At 42.5% G+C, this 19,927-nt stretch overlaps 1 protein-coding gene across 5 annotated transcripts in view; it reads right to left on the reverse strand.

The window, feature by feature from the left end:
- Window positions 1-19,927, reverse strand: part of LOC140492194 (A-type potassium channel modulatory protein KCNIP1-like) — a 503,740-nt gene that overhangs the window by 57,318 nt on the left and 426,495 nt on the right. For 4 of the 5 annotated variants that reach the window (XM_072591070.1, XM_072591065.1, XM_072591069.1 and 1 more), the window contains exon 2: window positions 16,614-16,738. In XM_072591070.1, coding sequence (XP_072447171.1) covers window positions 16,614-16,738 — 125 coding nt within the window. The remainder of the gene's footprint in view (window positions 1-16,613; window positions 16,739-19,927) is intronic. The other variant, XM_072591067.1, reaches the window with a different exon arrangement.

Here is a 19,927-nt window from a genome sequence, read left to right on the forward strand (position 1 = left end):
TTTGCTGACATTGAGAGGGAGGTTGTTATCATTGCAGCACGACATTGGGAGAAGTCTTTGAAGCAGAAAGATGGATCCTCAGAGTTGGACCATGTGTCTACGTTTCCAGAAAGACTCTCAGGAATGGCACAGGAATGCCTCACAGGCGCAAACGAAAAAAGAAATGCAGCAACAAGAATGTTTCAAGTGGGAATTGTCTTGTTACCTTTACAAGGTGAATTTCTCAAAGTGAAATTCATACAAAACATTTAGAAGGTTTTAGTAAAGTGTCTTATCTGATAAATATTCCTGATTGCAGGAAAAAAGAATCAGTTATTAAATAAACATGCTGAAAAGGTGCCATCATAGGAAATAGGAGAAGGGGAAACAACTGTTTCAGGTGGCAAGAGGAATAGAAAATTACAGGGATAGTGAGGAAGAGGAACAGGGAGAAGTAAGCAGTTCTCAATGTTAACCTTCTACAACTCAACTAGCTAACAGAGAAATATTGGGACAGTTAGATTCTGCGTTTCATACTAAGAGAATTGTGTAAGACCAGTAGAAACTATGAGGTGATCTGTGCAGGTACACTTGGATGTATTACATTCACTCAACAGGATATGTACGTAGGAGAGTCAGGACTGAGAAAACAACATCCGTATTGCTTAAACACAGAAATGCAAGATTAGGTAAAAACAGAGATTCAGAACATGTTGGAAAACCATTTGATTGAACCTGGCCAAAGCAGCTGGAATTTGTCAATAGTATTAGTTCCTAAACCAGATGGATTAACTATACTTTGTATAGATTATAGTAAGAATGCAGTCATGGAGATATGATTTGGAGATGCTGGTGTTGGACTAGGGTGTACAATACACACACACACACACACACACACGCACGCACGCACACACCAAAGATAATTTACAGCCCAGGAACAGGCTCTTCGGCCCTCCAAGCCTGAGCCAATACAAATCAACTGTCCAAACCTGTCGCCCAATTTCAAAGTATCTGTATTCCTCTGCTCCCCACCTGCTCATGCATCTGTCCAGACGCATCTTAAATGAATCTACCGTGCCTGCCTCTACCACCTCTACTGGCAACACGTTCCAGATGCCCACCACCCTCTGTGTGAAGTTCTTGCTGCGTGTATCTCTCTTAAACTTTCCATCTCTCACCTTGAAAAAGTGACCTCTCGTTATTGAATCCTTCACCCTGGGAAAAAGCTTGTCTCTATCCACCCTGTCTGTGCCCTTCATGATTTTGTAAACCTCAATCAGGTCCCCCTCAATCTCCTTTTTTCGAATGAAAATAAACCTTACCTACTCAACCTCTCTTCATAGCTAGCACCTTCCATACCAGGTAACATCCTCATAAACCTTCTCTTCACCGTCTCAGAAGCGTCCACATCCTTTTGGTAATGTGGCGACCAGAACTGTACATAGTATTCTAAATGCAGACGAACCAATGCCTTGTACAATTTTAACATAACTTGCCAGCTCTTATACTCAATACTATATGCCTTCTTGACCACTCTATCCACTTGTGCAGCAAACCTCAGATCTTTCTGCCCATCAACTTTTCCCAAGGCTCTTCCATTCATTGTATAATTTGCTCTAGAATTAGTCTTGCCTAAATGCATCACTTCACATTTGCCTGGATTGAACTCCATCTGCCACTTTTCCGCCCAACTCTCCAGTCTATCTATATCCTCCTGTATTCTTTGACAGCCCCTTATGCTTTCTGCTACTCCACCAATCTTCTTGTCATCTGCAAACTTGCCCTCTTCCAACAGTGCCCTCTTCCAGATCATTTATGTATATTACAAACAACAGTGGCCCCAACACTGACCCCTGTGGAACACCACTGGTCACCTTTCTCCATTTTGAGAAACTCCCTTCAACTACTACTCTCTGTCTCCTGTTACTCAACCAGTTCTTTATCCACCTAGCTAGAACACCCTGCACACCATGTGACTTCACTTTCTCCATTAGGCTACCATGGGGAACCTTATCAAATGCCTTACTAAAGTCCATGTATATGACATCAACAGCCCTTCCTTCATCTATCAACTTGGTCATTCCCTCGAAGAATTCTATTAAGTTGGTAAGGCACGATCTCCCCCGTACAAAACCATATTGCCTTCACTGATAAGCCCATTCTTTTCTAAATATAAATAGATCCTATCCCTCAGTACCCTCTCCAGTAACTTTCCCACCACTGACGTCAGGCTCACTGGTCTGTAGTTACCCAGAATATCCCTACTACCTTTCTTGTACAGGGGACAACATGAGCAACCCTCCAGTCCTCCGGCACCTCACCTGTATTTAAGGATGCTACAAAAATATCTGTCAGGGCTCCAGCTATTTCCTCTCTCACCTCCCTCAGCAACCTGGGATAGATCCCATCCAGTCCTAAGGATTTATCCACCTTAATAACCTATAATCTACCCAACACATCTTCCCTACTTATGTCAATGTAATCCAGACTAATCAAACGTTTATCTCTAATCTCAACATTCATCATGTTCCCCTCCTCAGTGAACACTGATGCAAAGTAATCATTCAGAACCTCACCCATTCTCTCAGGTTCAACACACAGCCTTCCTTCGTTATCCTTTAGTGGACCAATCCTTTCTTTAGTTACCTGCTTGCTTCTTATATAAGAATAAAATGCTTTGAAATTCTCCTTAATTCTGCTCGGAGAATTTCATGGCCCCTTTTAGCCCACTTTATTCCTTGTTTAAAACTTGTCCTGCTCTTCCGATATTCCTCCAGGGCCTGTTCTGTTCTCAGCTGCCTAGACCTTATAGACGCTTCCCTTTTCCTCTTGGCTAGTCGTACAATTTCTCCTGTCATCCACGGTTTGCGAATCTTGCCCTTCCTATCCTTTGCCTTCAACGGGACATACCTATCCTGCACTGCACTATCTTTAACCTATCTTTGAAAGCCTCCCACATCTCAAATGTTGACTTCCCTTCCAATGTCCAATCCACATTTCTGAGTTCCTGCCTAATTTTGATATAATAGGCCTTGGCCCAGTTTAGTACTCTTCCCTTAGGACCATTCTTTTCTTTATCTACAAGTATTCTAAAACCGTTACAGAATTGTGGTCACTGTTCCCAAAGAAATCCCCCACCGCAACTTCTACCACCTGTCCTGGCTCGTTCCCCAGTACCAGGTCCAATATGGCCCCTTCCCTCTTCGGATTATTGACATACTGCTCTAGAAAGCTCTCCTGGACGCTTCTTACAAATTCTACCCCATCCAGACCTCTGACGCTAAGTGTATCCCAGTCAATGTTGGGAAAATTAAAATCTCCAATCACCACTACCCTACCGCCTCTCCATTTTTCCTATTTGTTCTTCTGTTGGGAGACCCAAAAATGTAACTGCACCCTTCTTATTTCTCAGCTCCACCCATAATGGTCACTGTTGGGAGACCTGTAATACAGCCCCAACAATGTAACTGCACCCTTCTTATTTCTCAGCTCCACCCATAATGCCTTACTACCCAAGATCTCCATAGCGTGCTCCTTTAGCACAGCTGTGATATCGTCCCTAGCCAGCAATGCAACTCCACCGTCCCTTTTATTTCCCTCCCTGTCCTGTCTTAAGCATCTATATCCTGGAACATTTAGTTGACAATCATCATGCCCTTCCTTCAACCAAGTCTCTGTGACTGCAATAACATCATACTCCTAGGCACCAATCCAAGCCCTAAGTTCATCTGCCTTACACACTATACTCCTTGCATTAAAGTAGATGCATTTCAGGCCACCAGTTCTTTTCCACTCACCTGCTCTCTGCCTGCTCTTCCCTTTATTAATGTTATCTGCATAATTCTTACAGTCTCCACCTCGCTGCCTACTTGTTTTCTCTTCTGGTTCCCAGCCCCCTGCCACATTAGTTTTAAAACCTCCCCAACAGCAGTAGCAAAAACTCCTCTAAGGACATTGGTTCCGATCTGGTTCAGATGTAGACTGTGCATTTTGCAATAGTCCCACTTTCCCCAGAACCTGTCCCAATGTCCTACAAATCTCCTACACCATCCCTCAAGCCAGATGTTCATCCTGCCTATTTTTTCATTTCTACACTGGCTAGCACGTGGCACTGGTAGTAATCCTTCCTCTTTAACTTCTCTCCTAGCTCCCCAAATTCTTCCTTCAGGACCTCATCTCATTTTGTACTTATATTGTTGGTGCCTACATGCACCAACACAACTGGCTGTTCACACACGTACATTTGTGGGGTGAATTTGTACTTGCAGTTACATTGTACTTTGCTCAAAAACTGCATGAATCCATGTAAGACTCTGTTAACTCACTTTTTAGATTAGAATCAGTCTAAGCATTATGGCACAGATAGGGAACACAGGGGGCTAACATCTTCAACATCTCAGCATCGTATCTGTGCTGACACCAATTGCTACAGTTAATCTGAGAAAGTAACTTTTTAAGAAAAAGTTTTTTGATTTACATATGAAAGAAGTGAAACTATCATGGTCATTCTAACAGATGAGAGACTTAACAAACAATCAAGATATTTTTCAATGTATAATTTCAGTTACATCACACTGTAAACTTATGCTATAAATTTTGCGTCTTACAATCATGTACTCCACAACCACCTGATGAAGGAGCAGTGCTCCGAAAGCTAGTGCTTCTAATTAAACCTGTTGGAATATAACCTGGTGTTGTGTGATTTTTAATGTCATGGAGATAGATTCAGGCTCAATTCCCTTGTTGGAAGTCGCATGTAGTGTCTCATTCTTTTCAAAGAATAATCTATTGAAGTGCCATTAACATCAAGAGCTAAAAATGTATCCATTTTTATTGCACCAAATGGATTATATCAATATGGGTAATGCAATTTGAGTTAATGAAAACCTAACCTACATTGCAGAGGCTTATAAATCAAGTTGTAGCTTGAGTTCATAGCTGTGTTGTGCATTTGGTTGATGTCATCCATAGCAAGAATTGGGAACAACACATAAAAGAAGTCAAAGATCTGCTTAAGCAATTACAGTTCACTGGCTAAGTAATAACTTTAACTTTGCTTGATTATGGAAAATCAAGTGCAATTTACTTGGGGCATATTGTTGGAGAAGGACAAGTATTACCAAATAGAATTCCCTGCTCTGAAAACTAAACAAGAGATCATGACATTTTTAGAAATCTGTGGATCTTACTGGAAATTTGAGCACAATTTCAGTACAGTAGCTGTAACCTTAATGAATTTGTTAAAGAAACATGCAAAAGTGTGACGGTCAGCAGAAAGACAGGCATCCTTTGAGGAGCTGAAGGTGATCTTAATTAATGAACACGGTTAGCCGCCCTTGATTTTTCTGGGCTTTTCAAAATGGTGATTGATGTTAGCGACTTGGGATGGGTGCTGTCTTGTCAGGGTGAGGAGGTGGGAATAGAGATGCCAGTGGGGCATTACTCTAGGAAACTAAACCACTATTAGAAGGAGTACTGTACTGGGGGAGAAAAGACTTTGGGTTTGTGTTGGTTCTTCAACACTTTGAAGTCTACGTCCAACACAAAAATAAGGAAACACTAATTTACACTGATTCTAATCCACTGAAAAGTTTAAAATGTGAAATGTGATATTATTCTGTCGGAATCTTTTGTTGTAACCATTTAAAATAAAGATTATTCACTGAATTGGGAAAGATAATGTACAGATACATTAGTGTCCTAAGTAGAAAATTATGGAATAAGTTAAAGGTCTAAGAAATGCTAAGTTTAGAAGTCTTCATAAGGATGGAGGAAAAATGAATAGATGTAAGTAATGTGTTTTGCAGTTTGTGTATCATGTATCTTATAGTTTTGTAATGACATTTCAACTTTTATTTATTTTTAATGGGGCTTGAAATGAAAAAAGAACTGATTTGAAATCAATGATTGCTGCAGCATTGTTGCATGTTTTGACAGCAAATAACAGCACACGCATGTTAAGGCAATCTAACATAGTGGGTTTTTTGAGGAGAGGTTGAAGTGTGCTTGCAGAAGTATTGGAGCTGAGGGGCTGTATACCCTTTGATTGGTATGGCAGTCGATTGATCGGTGGACCACTGACCAGTTTTTGATGACAAAGTCCTTTTGCTTGCCAACATCAATGTGGTTGGTTCTCAGAAACAAAAACCAAAATTGCTGGGAAAACTCAGCAGGTCTGGCAGTACCTGTGGAGACAAAGCAGGGCTAATGTTTTGGGTTCAGCAATTCTTCTTCAGAACTGACTGTGGCTAGGAAATATTGCTGAAGATGGTTGGGATTGGGGGAGGAGATAAGGTGGAGGAGTCAATAACAAATGGAAATGAAGCCCAGAGTTCGACAGACAAAAAAATGGGTAAAGGTCAGCATGGGAGAATCAATAGCTGTGAATTGTGTCCATTAGTCCTGACAATGGTTGTGGTAGCAGCCTGTGCGAGGGCAGAAACTGATGTGCGCAGTTGGGGTAAGGACATGGGAGAAGGTGTTCAGGCCCTAAAATGATTGAACTCGATATTGAGCCCTGAAGGCTGAAGGGTCCCAAGTGGCCAGGGAACATGGTGGTGTGGTGAAGTGGCAGGCAACAGGAAGGTCAGAGTTTTCCTTTTCCTAGCTACAATCAGTTCTGAAGAAGGGTCACTGGGCCAGAAATGTTAACCCTGCTTTCTCTCCACAGATGTTGCCAGACCTGCTAAGTTTTCCTGGCAAATCCTGATTTTATTTCGGATTTCCAGCATTCGCAGTTCATGAGAACATAAGACCATAAGAACTAGGAGCAGGAATAGGCCATCTGGCCCCTCCAGCCCACTCTGCCATTCAATAAGGTTATGGACTCAGCTCCACTTACCCAGACCCTGCACACTTACTATAACCCTTAATTCCTTTACTGTTCAAAACTCTATCTGTCTTTACCTTAAAAACATTCAACGAGGAAGCCTCAACTGCTTCACTGGGTAGGGAATATCACAGATTCACAATCCTTTGGGGGAACAAGTTTCTCCTCAACTCAGTCCTAAATCTGCCTCCCCTCTTTATTTTGAAGCTATGTCTCCCACCCCCCTCCCCCGAGTTATAGTTTCACCTGCCAGTGGAAACAATCTCCTTGCTTCTATTGCATCTATTCTCTTCATAGTTTTATATGTTTCTATAAGATTCCCCCCTTCTAAATTCCTATGAATATAATCCCAGTCTACTCAATCTCTCCTCATAAACCAACCCTCTCACCTCCAGAATCAAACTAGTGAACCTCCTCTGCACCCCCTCCAGTGTCAATACATTCTTTCTCAATTAAGGAGACTAAAACTGTATGCAGTACTCAAATTGTGGCCTCACCAGCACCCTATACAGCTGCAGCCTAACCTCCTTGTTTTTAAACTTCATCCCTCTAGCAATAAGGGACAATATTCCATTTGTCTTCTTAATTACTTGCTGCATTTGCAAACCAACTTTTTGTCATTCATGCACTAGGACACCCATGTCCTTCTGCACAGCAGCATGCTATAAGTTTTCACCATTTAAATAACAGTCCAGTTTGCTGTTATTCCTACCATAATGGATGATCTCACATTTACCAACATTGTATTCCATCTGCCAGACCCTTGCCCTCTCACTTAACCTCTCTATATCCCTTTGCAGACTTTCAGTGTCATCTGCACACTTTGGTCCACCATTCACCTTACTGTCGTCTGCGAACTTTGACCCATTGCATTTGGTCACTAACTTCAAATCATCTAAGTAAATATTTTTTTGTTTAATGCTTGATTCTCAGGTAGCTGAACACTGTGGGGTTTGAATAAGATACAGAGCAGCCACAAGAGTATCAGCAGCTCAGGAGCTCTTTGTTCTCTGTGGGAAGGCATTTTAAGCCTGAAGAGAGCCACTTCATCCATTCTTCAGCTCTTTCTGGAAGTTATAACTTTTAATTGATAAGTCAGTGGCCTTTTATCAGCCACCCTCTGCCTTTTGCAAACCAGTGGTTGCATCCAGAGAAGGATGACTGAGAAGCTACCTTCTGATCAGCACAAGAATCATCATAGGAACTATTGAACTACCTTTGTTTTTCCCTCAACACCCATTGTTTTCAAATGTAAGTGTCATTTCATCAGGAATTTGAGTTTTAATTCATAGATTATATATTGGCAGTTCATTATTGTTTCCCTATATTGAGAGAATTTTTAAATAATAAGTAGCGCATTACAGAAAACCTAGTCCGTGTTTCTGTCAACTTGGGTCTGAAAGTCAGATAAATTGGGGAATGTTTATGTACTGTTTAAAAACTCTATGATTAGCATGACTCCAGGAATAGTGGGGCATGATTTCCAAGGTGCTAACCCAGTAAAGAGTCACATTTTTGTGACTGGTATAAGAATGGTCATGGTGGTGGAGAGAATGGATGTTTATGAATGTTGTGCCAGTCAAATAGACTGCTTTGTGGTGTTGAGTAATCATCCAATTAATATGAGGTGATGCACTTGGGCTGAACTAACAAAGCAAGCAAGTAAATGATAAATGATAGGCTCCAGGAAGCATGGAGAATCAGAGCTGGCCCCTTCAGGTATCAGGAAATGTTGATAAAATGGTTGAGAACGTATATGGGAACCTTGTCTTCATTAGTATTAATTTAACCTGGGGCAGTGTTTTGTAGAGGAATAAGATGGTGTTATTTTCAGGGTCTGTAGATTGTGAAGGAACAAGAATGGACTTGATATGGACTTGTCAGATGTGGGAGTTTAAAGACAGTTTAACGGTTACTGTGGATTATATATGTCATAAGTGCTGTTGGACGTGAATCTCATCAGATCGAATAGGGCAGTTGGAGAGATAGTTAGAAGCAATGAGGAATTTGCAACAGCAATAGTATGTGATGGATGGCAATTATAGGAAGGGGGGAAACTCTCAGATATAGACGCATAGATGGGTTAACCCCAGGAAAGGTAAGAGAGGTATGCACATAGTGCAGGAGTCTTTTGTGGATATACCCATTTCAAACAGGGATGCTGTTTTGGAAAATGTAGGGGGTGATGGATTCTCAGGGGAACGTAGCACGAACAGCCAAGTTTCTGGTATTGAGACTGGCTCTAATGCAATGAGGGGTATGTCGGCTTCCAAGAGATCAATTGTGTTAGGGGATTCTGTAGTCCGAGGTACAGATGGAAGTTTCTGTGGCCAGCAGCGAAAAATCAGAATAGTGTGTTGTTTCCCTGGTGCCAGGATCAAGGATGTCTCAAAGAGGGTGCAGAATGTTCTCACGGGGGAGAGGGGCCAGCAAGAGGTCATTGTCCACATTGGAACCAATGACATAGGAAGGGAAAAGATTGAGATTCTGAAGGGAGATTACAGAGAAGTAGCCAAAAATTTAAAAAGGAGGTCCTCAAGAATAGTAATATCTAGGTTACTCCCAGTGCTAGTGAGGGCAGGAATAGGAGGATAGAGCAGATGAATGCATGGCTGAGGAGTTGGTTTATGGGAGAAGGATTCACATTTTTGGATCATTGGAATCTCTTTTAGGGTAGACGTGACCTGTACAAGAAGGATGATTGCACCTAAATTGGAAGGGGACTAATATACTGGCAGGGAAGTTTGCTTGAGCTGCTCAGGAGGATTTAAACTAGTAAGGTGTTGGGGAGGGGGGGGGGACTCAGGGAGATAGTGAGGAAAGAGATCAATTTGAGACTGGTACAGTTGAGAACAGAAGTGAGTCAGTCAGGGCAGGCAGGGACAAGGTAGGACTAATAAATTAAATTGCATTTATTTCAATGCAAGGGGCCTAACAGGGAAGGCAGATGAACTCAGGGCATGGTTAGGAACATGGGACTGGGATATCATAGCAATTACAGAAACATGGCTCAGGGATGGGCAGAACTGGCAGCTTAATGTTCCAGGATACAAATGCTACAGGAAGGATAGAAAGGGAGGCAAGAGAGGAGAGGGAGTGACATTTTTCATAAGGAATAGTGAGGGCATAGCTGTGCTGAGGGAGGATATTCTCAGAAATACATCCAGCAAGTTTTTTGGGTGGAAATAAGAAAGGGATGATCACCTTATTGGGATTGTATTATCGACCCCCTAATAGTCAGAGGGAAATTGAGAAACAAACTTGTAAGGAGATCTCAGCTATCTGTGAGAATAATAGGGTGGTTATGGTAGGGGATTTTAACTTTCCAAACATAGACTGAGATTGTCATAGTGTTAAAGGTTCAGATGGAGAGTACAAGACAATTTTCTGATTCGTTATGTGGATGTACCTTCTAGAGAAGGTGCAAAACTTGACCTATTCTTGGGAAATAAGGCAGGGCAGGTGACTGAGGTGTCAGCGGGGGAGCACTTTGGGGCCAGTGACCACAATTCTATTCGATTTAAAAGGGATAGCTGGAAAACGGGACGGCTGGAAAATGGGGAGCCTTCAGGAATGAGATAACAAAAATCCAGAGAAAGTATATTCCTGTCAGGGTGAAAGGAAAGGCTGGTAGGTGTAGGAAATGCTGGATGACGAAAGAAATTGAGGGTTTGGTTAAGAAAAAGAAGGAAGCATATGTCAGGTATACACAGGATAGATCAAGTGAATCCATAGAAGAGTATAAAGGCAGTAGGAGTATACTTAAGAGGCAAGTCAGGAAGGCAAAAAGGGGACATGAGATAGTGTTGGCAAATAGAATTAAGGAGAATCCAAAGAGCTCTTACAAATATATTAAGGACAAAAGGGTAACTAGGGAGAGAATAGGGCCTCTCAAAGATCAGCAAGGTGGCCTTTGTGTGGAGCCACGGAAAACGGGGGAGATACTAAATGAATATTTTGCATCGGTTTTTACTGTGGAAAAGGATATGGAAGATATAGACTGTAGGGAAATAGATGGTGAAATCTGCAAAATGTCCAGATTATAGAGGAGGAAGTGCTGGATGTCTTGAAATGGTTAATGGTGGATAAATCCCCAGGACCTGATCAGGTGTACCCTAGAACTCTGTGGGAAGCTAGAGATGTGATTGCTGGGCCTCTTGCTGAGATATTTGTATCATTGATAGTCACAGGTGAGGTGCTGGAATACTGGAGGTTGGCAAATGTGTGCCACTGTTTAAGAAGGGTGGTAAAGACAAGCCAGGGAACTATAGGCCAGTGAGCCTGACCTCAGTGGTGGGCAAGTTGTTGGAGGGAATCCTGAGGGACAGGATGTACATGTATTTGGAAAGGCAAGGATTAGGGAGAGTCAACATGACTTTGTACATGGGAAATCATGTCTTACAAACTTGATTGAGTCTTTTGAAGAAGTAACAAAGAGGATTGATGAGGGCAGATCGATATGGACTTCAGTCAGGCATTCGACAAGGTTCCCCATGGGAGACTGATTAGCAAGGTTAGATCTCATGGAATACAGGGAGAACTAGCCATTTGGATACAGAACTGGCTCAAAGGTAGAAGACAGAGGGTGGTGGTGGAGGGTTGTTTTTCAGACTGGAGGCCTGTGACCAGTGGAGTGCCACAAGGATCGGTGCTGGGTCCTCTTCTTTTTGTCATTTAAATAAATGATTTGGATGTGAGCATAAGAGATACAGTTAGTAAGTTTGCAGATGGCACCAAAATTGGAGGTGTAGTGGACAGCGAAGAGGGTTACCTCAGATTACAACAGGATCTTGACCAGATGGGCCAATGTGCTGAGAAGTGGCAGATGGAGTTTAATTCAGATAAATGCGAGGTGCTGCATTTTGGGAAAGCAAATCTTAGCAGGACGTATGCACTTACTGGTAAGGTCCTAGGCAGTGTTGCTGAACAAAGAGACCTTGGAGTGCAGGTTCATAGCTCCTTGAAAGTGGTGTCGCAGGTAGATAGAATAATGGAGAAGGCGTTTGGTATGCTTTCTTTTATTGGACAGAGTATTGAGTACAGGAGTTGGGAGGTCATGTTGCGGCTGTACAGGACATTGGTTAGGCCACTATTGGAATATTGTGTGCAATTCTGGTCTCCTTCCTACCGGAAAGATGTTGTGAAACTTGAAAGGGTTCAGAAAAGGTTTTCAAGGATGTTGCCAGGGTTGGAGGATTTGAGCTATAGGGAGAGGCTGAACAGGCTGGGGCTGTTTTCCCTGGAACGTCGGAGGCTGAGGGGTGACCTTATAGAGGTTTACAAAATTATGAGGGGCATGGATAGGGAAAATAGGCATCAACGTCCTCTGGGGACGTTTCTCTGGGGTTGGGGAGTCCAGAACTAGAGGGCATAGGTTTAGGGTGAGATGGGAAAGATATAAAAGAGACCTAAGGGGCAACTGTTTCACACAGAGGATAGTATAGGTATGGAATGAGCTGCCAGAGGAAGTGGTGGAGGCTGGTACAATTGCAACATTTAAGAGGCATTTGGATGGGTATAGGAATAGGAAGGGTTTGGAGGGATATGGGCTGGGTACTGGCAAGTGGGACTAGATTGGGTCGGGATATCTGGTCGGCATGGACGTGTTGAACCGAAGGGTCTGTTTCCATGCTGTACATCTCTATGATTCTATGACTCTAGTTGAGGTGCAGAGTTTAAGATCAAAGACATTACTCTGGTTTGGCCACACCTAAAGTATTGTTTGCAGTTCTGGAATCCACATTATGGGAGGGATATGATAATACTGAAGAGGGACAGAGGAGATTTACTAGGATGTTGCCTGGGCTGGAGAGTTTCAGTTATGAGGAGAAACTGGGCAGACTGGTTTTTTTTAGAGCAGACAAGATTGATAGGGACATGATTGAGATGTATAGAATTATGAGGGGCATAGATAGGGTAGACAGGAAGAAACATTTTCCCTTGATGGAAGGATCAGTGACTGGGGTCATAGATTTAAAGTAAGGAGAGAAGTTTGAGAGGAGATGTAAGGAAATGTTTTTTCATCCAGAAGAGAGTGGGAATCTGGAACTCACTTCCTGTAAGAGTGGGAGAAGCAGAAACCCTTGAGACATTAAAAAGTATTCAGATGTGAACGTGTGATGCCAAGGTTATAAGGCAAGGGGCCGAGAGGTGGAAATGGGATTAGAATTTTGTTTTTGACCTGCACAGATGTGACGGGCGGAAGGGCCTTCTTCTCTGTTGTAGATCTCTTTCATTCTATGAGCTTCTGTTTGAGTGTTGTTGGAGCTGCACCCATCCAGGCAAATAGGGAATATCCCATCACATCTCTGACTCGTGCCTTGCAAACGGTTGACAGACCTTGAGCAGTCAGGAGGTGGTGCCATATTCCTAACCTCTAAACTGCTCTTGTAGCTACTCTATTTATATACTTAGTCCAGTTGAGATTCAGATCAATGGTAATCCCCAGGATATTGATAATGTCAAGGGGCGGTGGTTAGACAATCGACAATAGGTGCAGGAGTAGGCCATTTAGCCCTTCAAGCCAACACCACCATTCATTATGATCATGGCTGATCACCCACAATCAGTACCCTATTCCTGCCTTATCCCCATAACCCTTGTTCCACTATCTTTAAGAGCTCTGTCCATCTCTTTCTTGAAAGTATCCAGAGACTTGGCCTCCACAGCCTTCTGGGGCACAGCATTCCACATATCCACCACTCTCTGGGTGAAGAAGTTTCTCCTCAACTCTGTTCTAAATGGCCTACCCCTTATCTTTAAACTGTGTCCTTAGATTGTCTCTTATTTGAGATGGTCATTGCTTGGCATTTGTGTGGCACTTGTCACCCCAAACCTGTAGAGTATCCAGGCCTTGCTACATTTGGGCATGGATTGCTTCAGTATCTGAGGAGTCACAAATATTGCTGAACTTTGTGTGGTCATCAGCGAATATCTCCATTTCGGACCTTGTGACAGACAGAGGTTGTTGATGGAGCAGCTGTTGGTTGGGCTTAGGACACGACACTGAGGAACATTTGCAAGGAGGTCCTGGAGCTGAGATGACTGCAACCATCTTTCAAAGTGCCAGGTATGATTCCAACCAGTGAGAGTTTGCCCACTGATTTTCATTGACTCCGGTTTTGCTCGGACAGCTTGATGCCACACTCAGTCGAATGCAGCCTTGATGTTAAGAGCTGTCACTCTCCTCTCCCCTCTGGGATTCAGCTCTTTTGTCCCTGTTTGAACCAAGGCTGTAATTAGGTCAGGAACTGAGTGGCCCTGTCAGAATCCAAACTGAGGGCTAGTGAGCAGGTTATTGATGAAGGAGTGCTACTCGATAAGTTATATTTCAGCTCTACTTTTATTTGTCATTTCTGTAGTGGTTTGATACAGTTGAGTAGCTTGTTAGGCCATTTCAGAGAGCATTTTGGAGTCAAACACATTGTGGTGTATCTGCAGTCAATGGTCTCGATTAGCTTAGGACATCAGATTTCTGTCCCTGAAAGACATTAGTAAACCAGATGGGTTTTTAACCAGATGATAGTTTCATGGTCACCATCACCGAGACTAGCTTCTGTTAACTGATTAAATTTAAAATTCCCTGGTGCAATGGGAATGCTAGTTGCAATGTGAACTTATTACTCTGGATTACTAACCTCAGTAGCATCACTGGTGTGCTCAATCCCTGATGTACACCACTTCCATCCTTGCTTCATCTCACACAGCAGACCTTCTTTGCTCTCCATCAATCAATGTTCTCTCCAAGCTGCTTCTGCTATTCTCCTTTGATTACTCCTAACAAGCTTCCTGTCAGATAGCCTTTACAAATGTTCCCTGGATAATTGAACCATACAATAATCCATTTGGCCAATTCTTCCTGATTGCGTTCATTGCTGGAGCATCCAGCTGGTTCCACTATGGAATATAAAACAAATGAAGAGGAGCAAGAACGAAGAGAACTCGTAAAGGGGGTGGCCTCGGTAAAAGCAGACGAGCTGCAGTGGATCCATGAAGGTGACACCAAACAGACGAGCATGAAGGCTCCTTTCCTGGGAGGAGTAGCTACAAGCAGCAGCAATCGGGTCATTTTGGCTGCCCACATTCTTCCAACCAAAATGTATCACTTCTCTGCGTTAAATCTGATTTGCCATATACCTGCCCATTTAGAATCAGAGGCATACAGCACAGAAACAAATCCTTCAGTCCAACTTGTCTATGCTTACCAGATATTCCAATTTGACCTAGTCCCATTTGCCAGCACTTGGCCCATATCCCTCTAAATCCTTCCTATTCATATACCCATCCAAATGCCTTTTAAATATTGTGATCGTACCCCCCTCCACCACTGGCAGCTCATTCCATGCACGCACTAATCTCTATGTGTCTTAAGGTTCTTTTAAAATCTTTTCCCTCTCACCTTAAAACCAATGCCTTCTAGTTTTGAACTCTCCCACCCTCGGAAAAAGACCTTGGCTATCCACCCTGTCCATGCTCTGCATGATTTCTCCGACTTCTTTTGATGCCATCTTGATACATATTAACTTGGAAGTGTGAACTGATAGCCCTTTAGAGCTATTTCAATAATATCCATCAACATGGTATTTGCAATTCCCACCTCTACTGCATCCTTTTGGTTCAGTTAACTACATCTCCATTGAAAAGCTCTCATTCATTTTACACATACATTCCTGATGAAGGGTTTATGCCTGAAACATCGATTCTCCTGCTCCTCGGATGCTGCCTGACCTGCTGTGCTTTTCCAGCACCACACTCTCGACTCTGATCTCCAGCATCTGCAGTCCTCACTTTCTCCATGTACATTTTGTTACCCTGAACTAATCTATACCTTCCTAAAAACTCTGTAGATACAACTCTAATTGTGCACTCTAGGAATTCGCCCACAACTGGCCTGAAACTAATGGGTACAAAAAGGAAAAACCCTGCAGATGCTGGAAGTTTCTCCAGTCTAGTTTCTTTCCCTCTCCAGCAGAGAATGTAGATGTGCAAGTTGACAGGTACTGCACTGGCTACTTCCCTGCAATTGTCACAAACGATTATTCATTCACTTCTCTTGTCATCACCACTTGCACTTGCGTCACTAAATTGACAAACACTGTTATTACTTTAATGGCTCCACTGTTAAACTGCCAGCTTCACCTCCAAGTGGCTGTACTCTCTTGAACTGTGCTTTTAATGACTCTGTGCTTCACTGTTTTCATTTATATTACCGGCTGTCTTGTTTTCATAATCGCTTTCACTCTGTCTGTTCTCCAGCTGCAGATTTAATTCTCCTTATGTTCATTAGCATCACCTTCATCAACGATTATCCTTTCAAGTTTTTGATTTGTTGTGATTTACTGTTTATCCACAGAACTCAATGTTTTGTTGCACCTTTGTTTCACTATGTGAAAATAATATATATTCATAGCTGCGAGTTTCCCACTGATTATTTGCAGACATGTTTTGTAGAATTTCCGTCCAGTCAAATTCTCTCCGATCTCTCCTAATCCCATTAAACTTTGTTTCTTTCCAGTTCTACTGCAGCTTATCTTTCTCAGTTAGAAATCACACAACACCAGGTTATAGTCCAACAGGTTTAATTGGAAGCACCAGCTTTTGGAGCGATGCTCCTTCATCAGGTAGTTGACAATCACCTGATGAAGGAGCGTCGCTCCGAAAGCTAGTGAGCTTCCAATTAAACCTGTTGGACTATAATCTGGTGTTGAGTGATTTGTAACTTTGTACACCCCAGTTCAACACCGGCATCTCATATCTTTCTAGGAATTACTTCAGGGAGAATGGGACAGAAGGTACAAAATCTTACGTTCTTAAAGCCCCTATAGAGCACCTGAAGTTCCCTCTTGGTGAAGTTGGTTTGGGCCTGTAGTTGTCGTAAGCCCTCGGGCCGATGGCAAACCGTGGCCATTTCCAGCTCATCTTCAACCTTATCTGTAAAAAGAGAAAGCACAACCAAAGAATGTCAGAGAAATGAAGAAAAGCAGCACCTCAGAGGCACAAATAGCCCTCAGCCAAGGTCACACATCTCACCGGCACATTCAACACACCTTGTCTAATGCCTGGTACCAGTGAGGGTGGGAACAGATACATAGCCCATCACATTACCTGCACAAGCTGCTCCATCACATAGTTCCCAAATTTGGAGTATGTTCGTGTAGCAGTGCTTTCGCTGTCTCCTAACTTGGAGATGTGTCTTACAAACATAGAAAATAGAAGCTGGAGGAGAGCATTTGGCCCTTTGAGCCAGCTCCTCCATTCAATATGATCCTGGCCGATCATCTAACTCAATGTCCTGTTCCCATTCTCTTCCCCATGCTCTTTTAACCCTTTAGGCCTAAACACTTTATACTACCTTCTTGGAAACATTCAATGTTGGAGCCTCAACCACTTTCCATGGCAGAAAAATCCCCAGGCTCACCATTCTGTGCGTGGAGACATTTCTCCTCATCTCACTATGTTCACTATGCACGGGGATGGCTTTGCTTATCCTGATTCGGAATTTGACTTTCCCAATTGATATTGATGAATTTTTAGCCTGCACTCACAGAGAGATTACTGACATGTTATAGAATGCTTCTTACTCTCTGCAGCTTCACTGATCACCGGTCCTCATCCTGATGTATATGCACTGTAATTAAACACTTCCCTCTCTCACTAACATCACTGCACCTCAGCACTCCTTTCAAAACAGCTTTTTCTGTGTTAGTTCATAGGTACACAGATTAGAAACATTGCTTATCTGCACAGATCGATCATTTTGACACCATAATAGATGTGATATTTCAATACATCTGTAATCACTGGAAGTCAATGTTAATGTTCTGATGGATGTATTTATTACTGATTACAGAGCCATAACTGCTTTGATCCTCAGCTTAAATAAACAGAGTGAAAAGATCTTCGCAGATCCAGCTCAATAAATTGATTCACTGCGCCCATCCTTCATCATTCTGCTGCCTGGAATATTGCATAATTTACCTCTGACTGACCAAACTTCATCTAATATTTTGTGTTGGTGTCGCACCTTCAAAGTGCCATAACGTTCTGAGACACTTCATGCAAATCATCTGACGCAGAGCAACAGAAGGTCAAAAGACAGACATGTTTTAAGGATCCTCCAAAGGAGAGAGCAGCAAAGAGTTTTGGGATGGAGTTGCAGAGCACCGCGCTAGACAGGGTCTCCAATATTAGGAAGAGTGATGTTGGGGTGAGTAAGGGTTCCATGAGTGGAGATTACAGAGTTAGGGAGGGGCTTGAGCCTGGAGATATCTGAAGGCAAGGGTGAGAATTTCATAATTTAGGGCATAGCTTAACAGGGAGCCATCGAGCACATTAATTAGGAGAATGGGACGTGCTAGACATTAAGACACGAGCACCACAGATTTGGATGAACGACATTTATGGAGAATGGTAGATGGGATGCAGACCAGAGCATGTTGGAGGAGTCGAGTCCAGACCTAACAGAGTGTGACTGTGAGCTTCAACAGAAAGGTGATCTGGTTATCCATTTTGTGACTATTTTGGACACAGCAAAACAAAGGGACTGTTTGCAGAACAGGAATGGCACATTTCATTTTCCAAATACAGCTAAAGTTTCATTATCTAGCACCAATGGGACCAGGAATGTGCCAACAAATCAAATATTCTGGATAATCAAGTGGTTTGCTTAACCAATGTAAAAACAAACAGTAAATAAAGAAATGTAATGCAAAGGGTTGACACATCTTTGTTATACTTTATTTACGGCTTAAATCACTTTGCCTTAAATAAAACTTATCTACACAGAGCCCTCTCACTCGCACCCTCAATGGACTCCTTGGACATTGCAGCAGATTGTGGAATTTGAGGAGGAATTGACTCGTAATTGACTGTTGATGTTTTGTGCGGCCATTCAATTAAGCAACAAGCATACTTCCATTGAGTTAAATAAATTTAAAAATCTATAATAATTGTACAGAATAATAGTGAAATTTGCAGAATTTGAGGCATATAGTTTTTGCCAGTTTATCAACACTGCTGGTTCATAGGTGCCAGTTAAACCAAACTTTGCTGTACGTGTCTGTGACTAGACTGAAAAGGAATGGTTTGGTATTTAGGAAGTGTTTTATTTTGGTTACATCTTCCCAAAATATAGAGACATGCAATATATACTGTCAAGGTAAAAACAATGACTGCAGATGCTGAAAACCAAATACTGGATTAGTGGTGCTGGAAGAGCGCTGCTCGTTGGATGCTGCCTGAACTGCTGTGCTCTTCCAGCACCACTAATCCAATATATACTGTCAGTTGAGTAAATGGGTGTAAAAACCTTGAGAGACAGGGACGGACTCAGGCAGCAAGCGGAGGGCAAATAGAGCCTCTCATGCTTGATATGGAGATGAGGAAGATTGTCTTCTCTCAGGTGTAGACTGGTCTTTGAATTGTCTTCCCTAGACAGCAGTGGAGGCTGGGTCATTGACTACATTGAAGGTTGAGTTACACTGCTTTAACAGGGGGTAAGACAGGTAAGGGGAGTTGAAATTGATCAAAATCATTCATGATCATGCAGAACAAAACAACACGCTCAATGCACCCAATGGCCTCCTGCTGCTGTTATTTTGTATGAACTAATGATCTTATTAATTTAAAACACTCACTACACCAGATTATAGTCCAACAGGTTTATTTGGAAGTGCAAGCTTTCAGAGCACTACTCCTTCGTCAGGCAGACAGTGGAGCAGGATCATAGGACACAGAATATATAGTAAAGATTCGACACTTTGTTAAATCAAGTGTTAAATCAAGCCCCAGTGTTAAACTAGGCCCAGTCAGTGCACTGCAGTGTTAAACTAGGCCAATCAGTGCATTGCAGTGTTAAACTAGGCCCAGTCTGTGCTGCAGTGTTAAACTAGGACTAGTGTTAAACTAGTGTTAAATTAGTGTGCTGCAGTGTTAGACTTGGCCCAGTTAGAGTAATGCAATGCTTAACCAGACCCCATTCAGTCAGGTGCAATGTTAAACTAGACCCTGGTCAGTCCGGTGCAGTGTTAAACCAGAACTCAGTCAGTCTGTTGCAGTGTTAAACTACCCTTGTCAGTCTGGTGCAACGTTAAACTAGGCCCCGGTCAGTCTGGTTCAGTA

Source organism: Chiloscyllium punctatum, chromosome 20 (assembly GCF_047496795.1).
Source record: "Chiloscyllium punctatum isolate Juve2018m chromosome 20, sChiPun1.3, whole genome shotgun sequence".
Classification (NCBI taxonomy): Eukaryota; Metazoa; Chordata; class Chondrichthyes; order Orectolobiformes; family Hemiscylliidae; genus Chiloscyllium; species Chiloscyllium punctatum.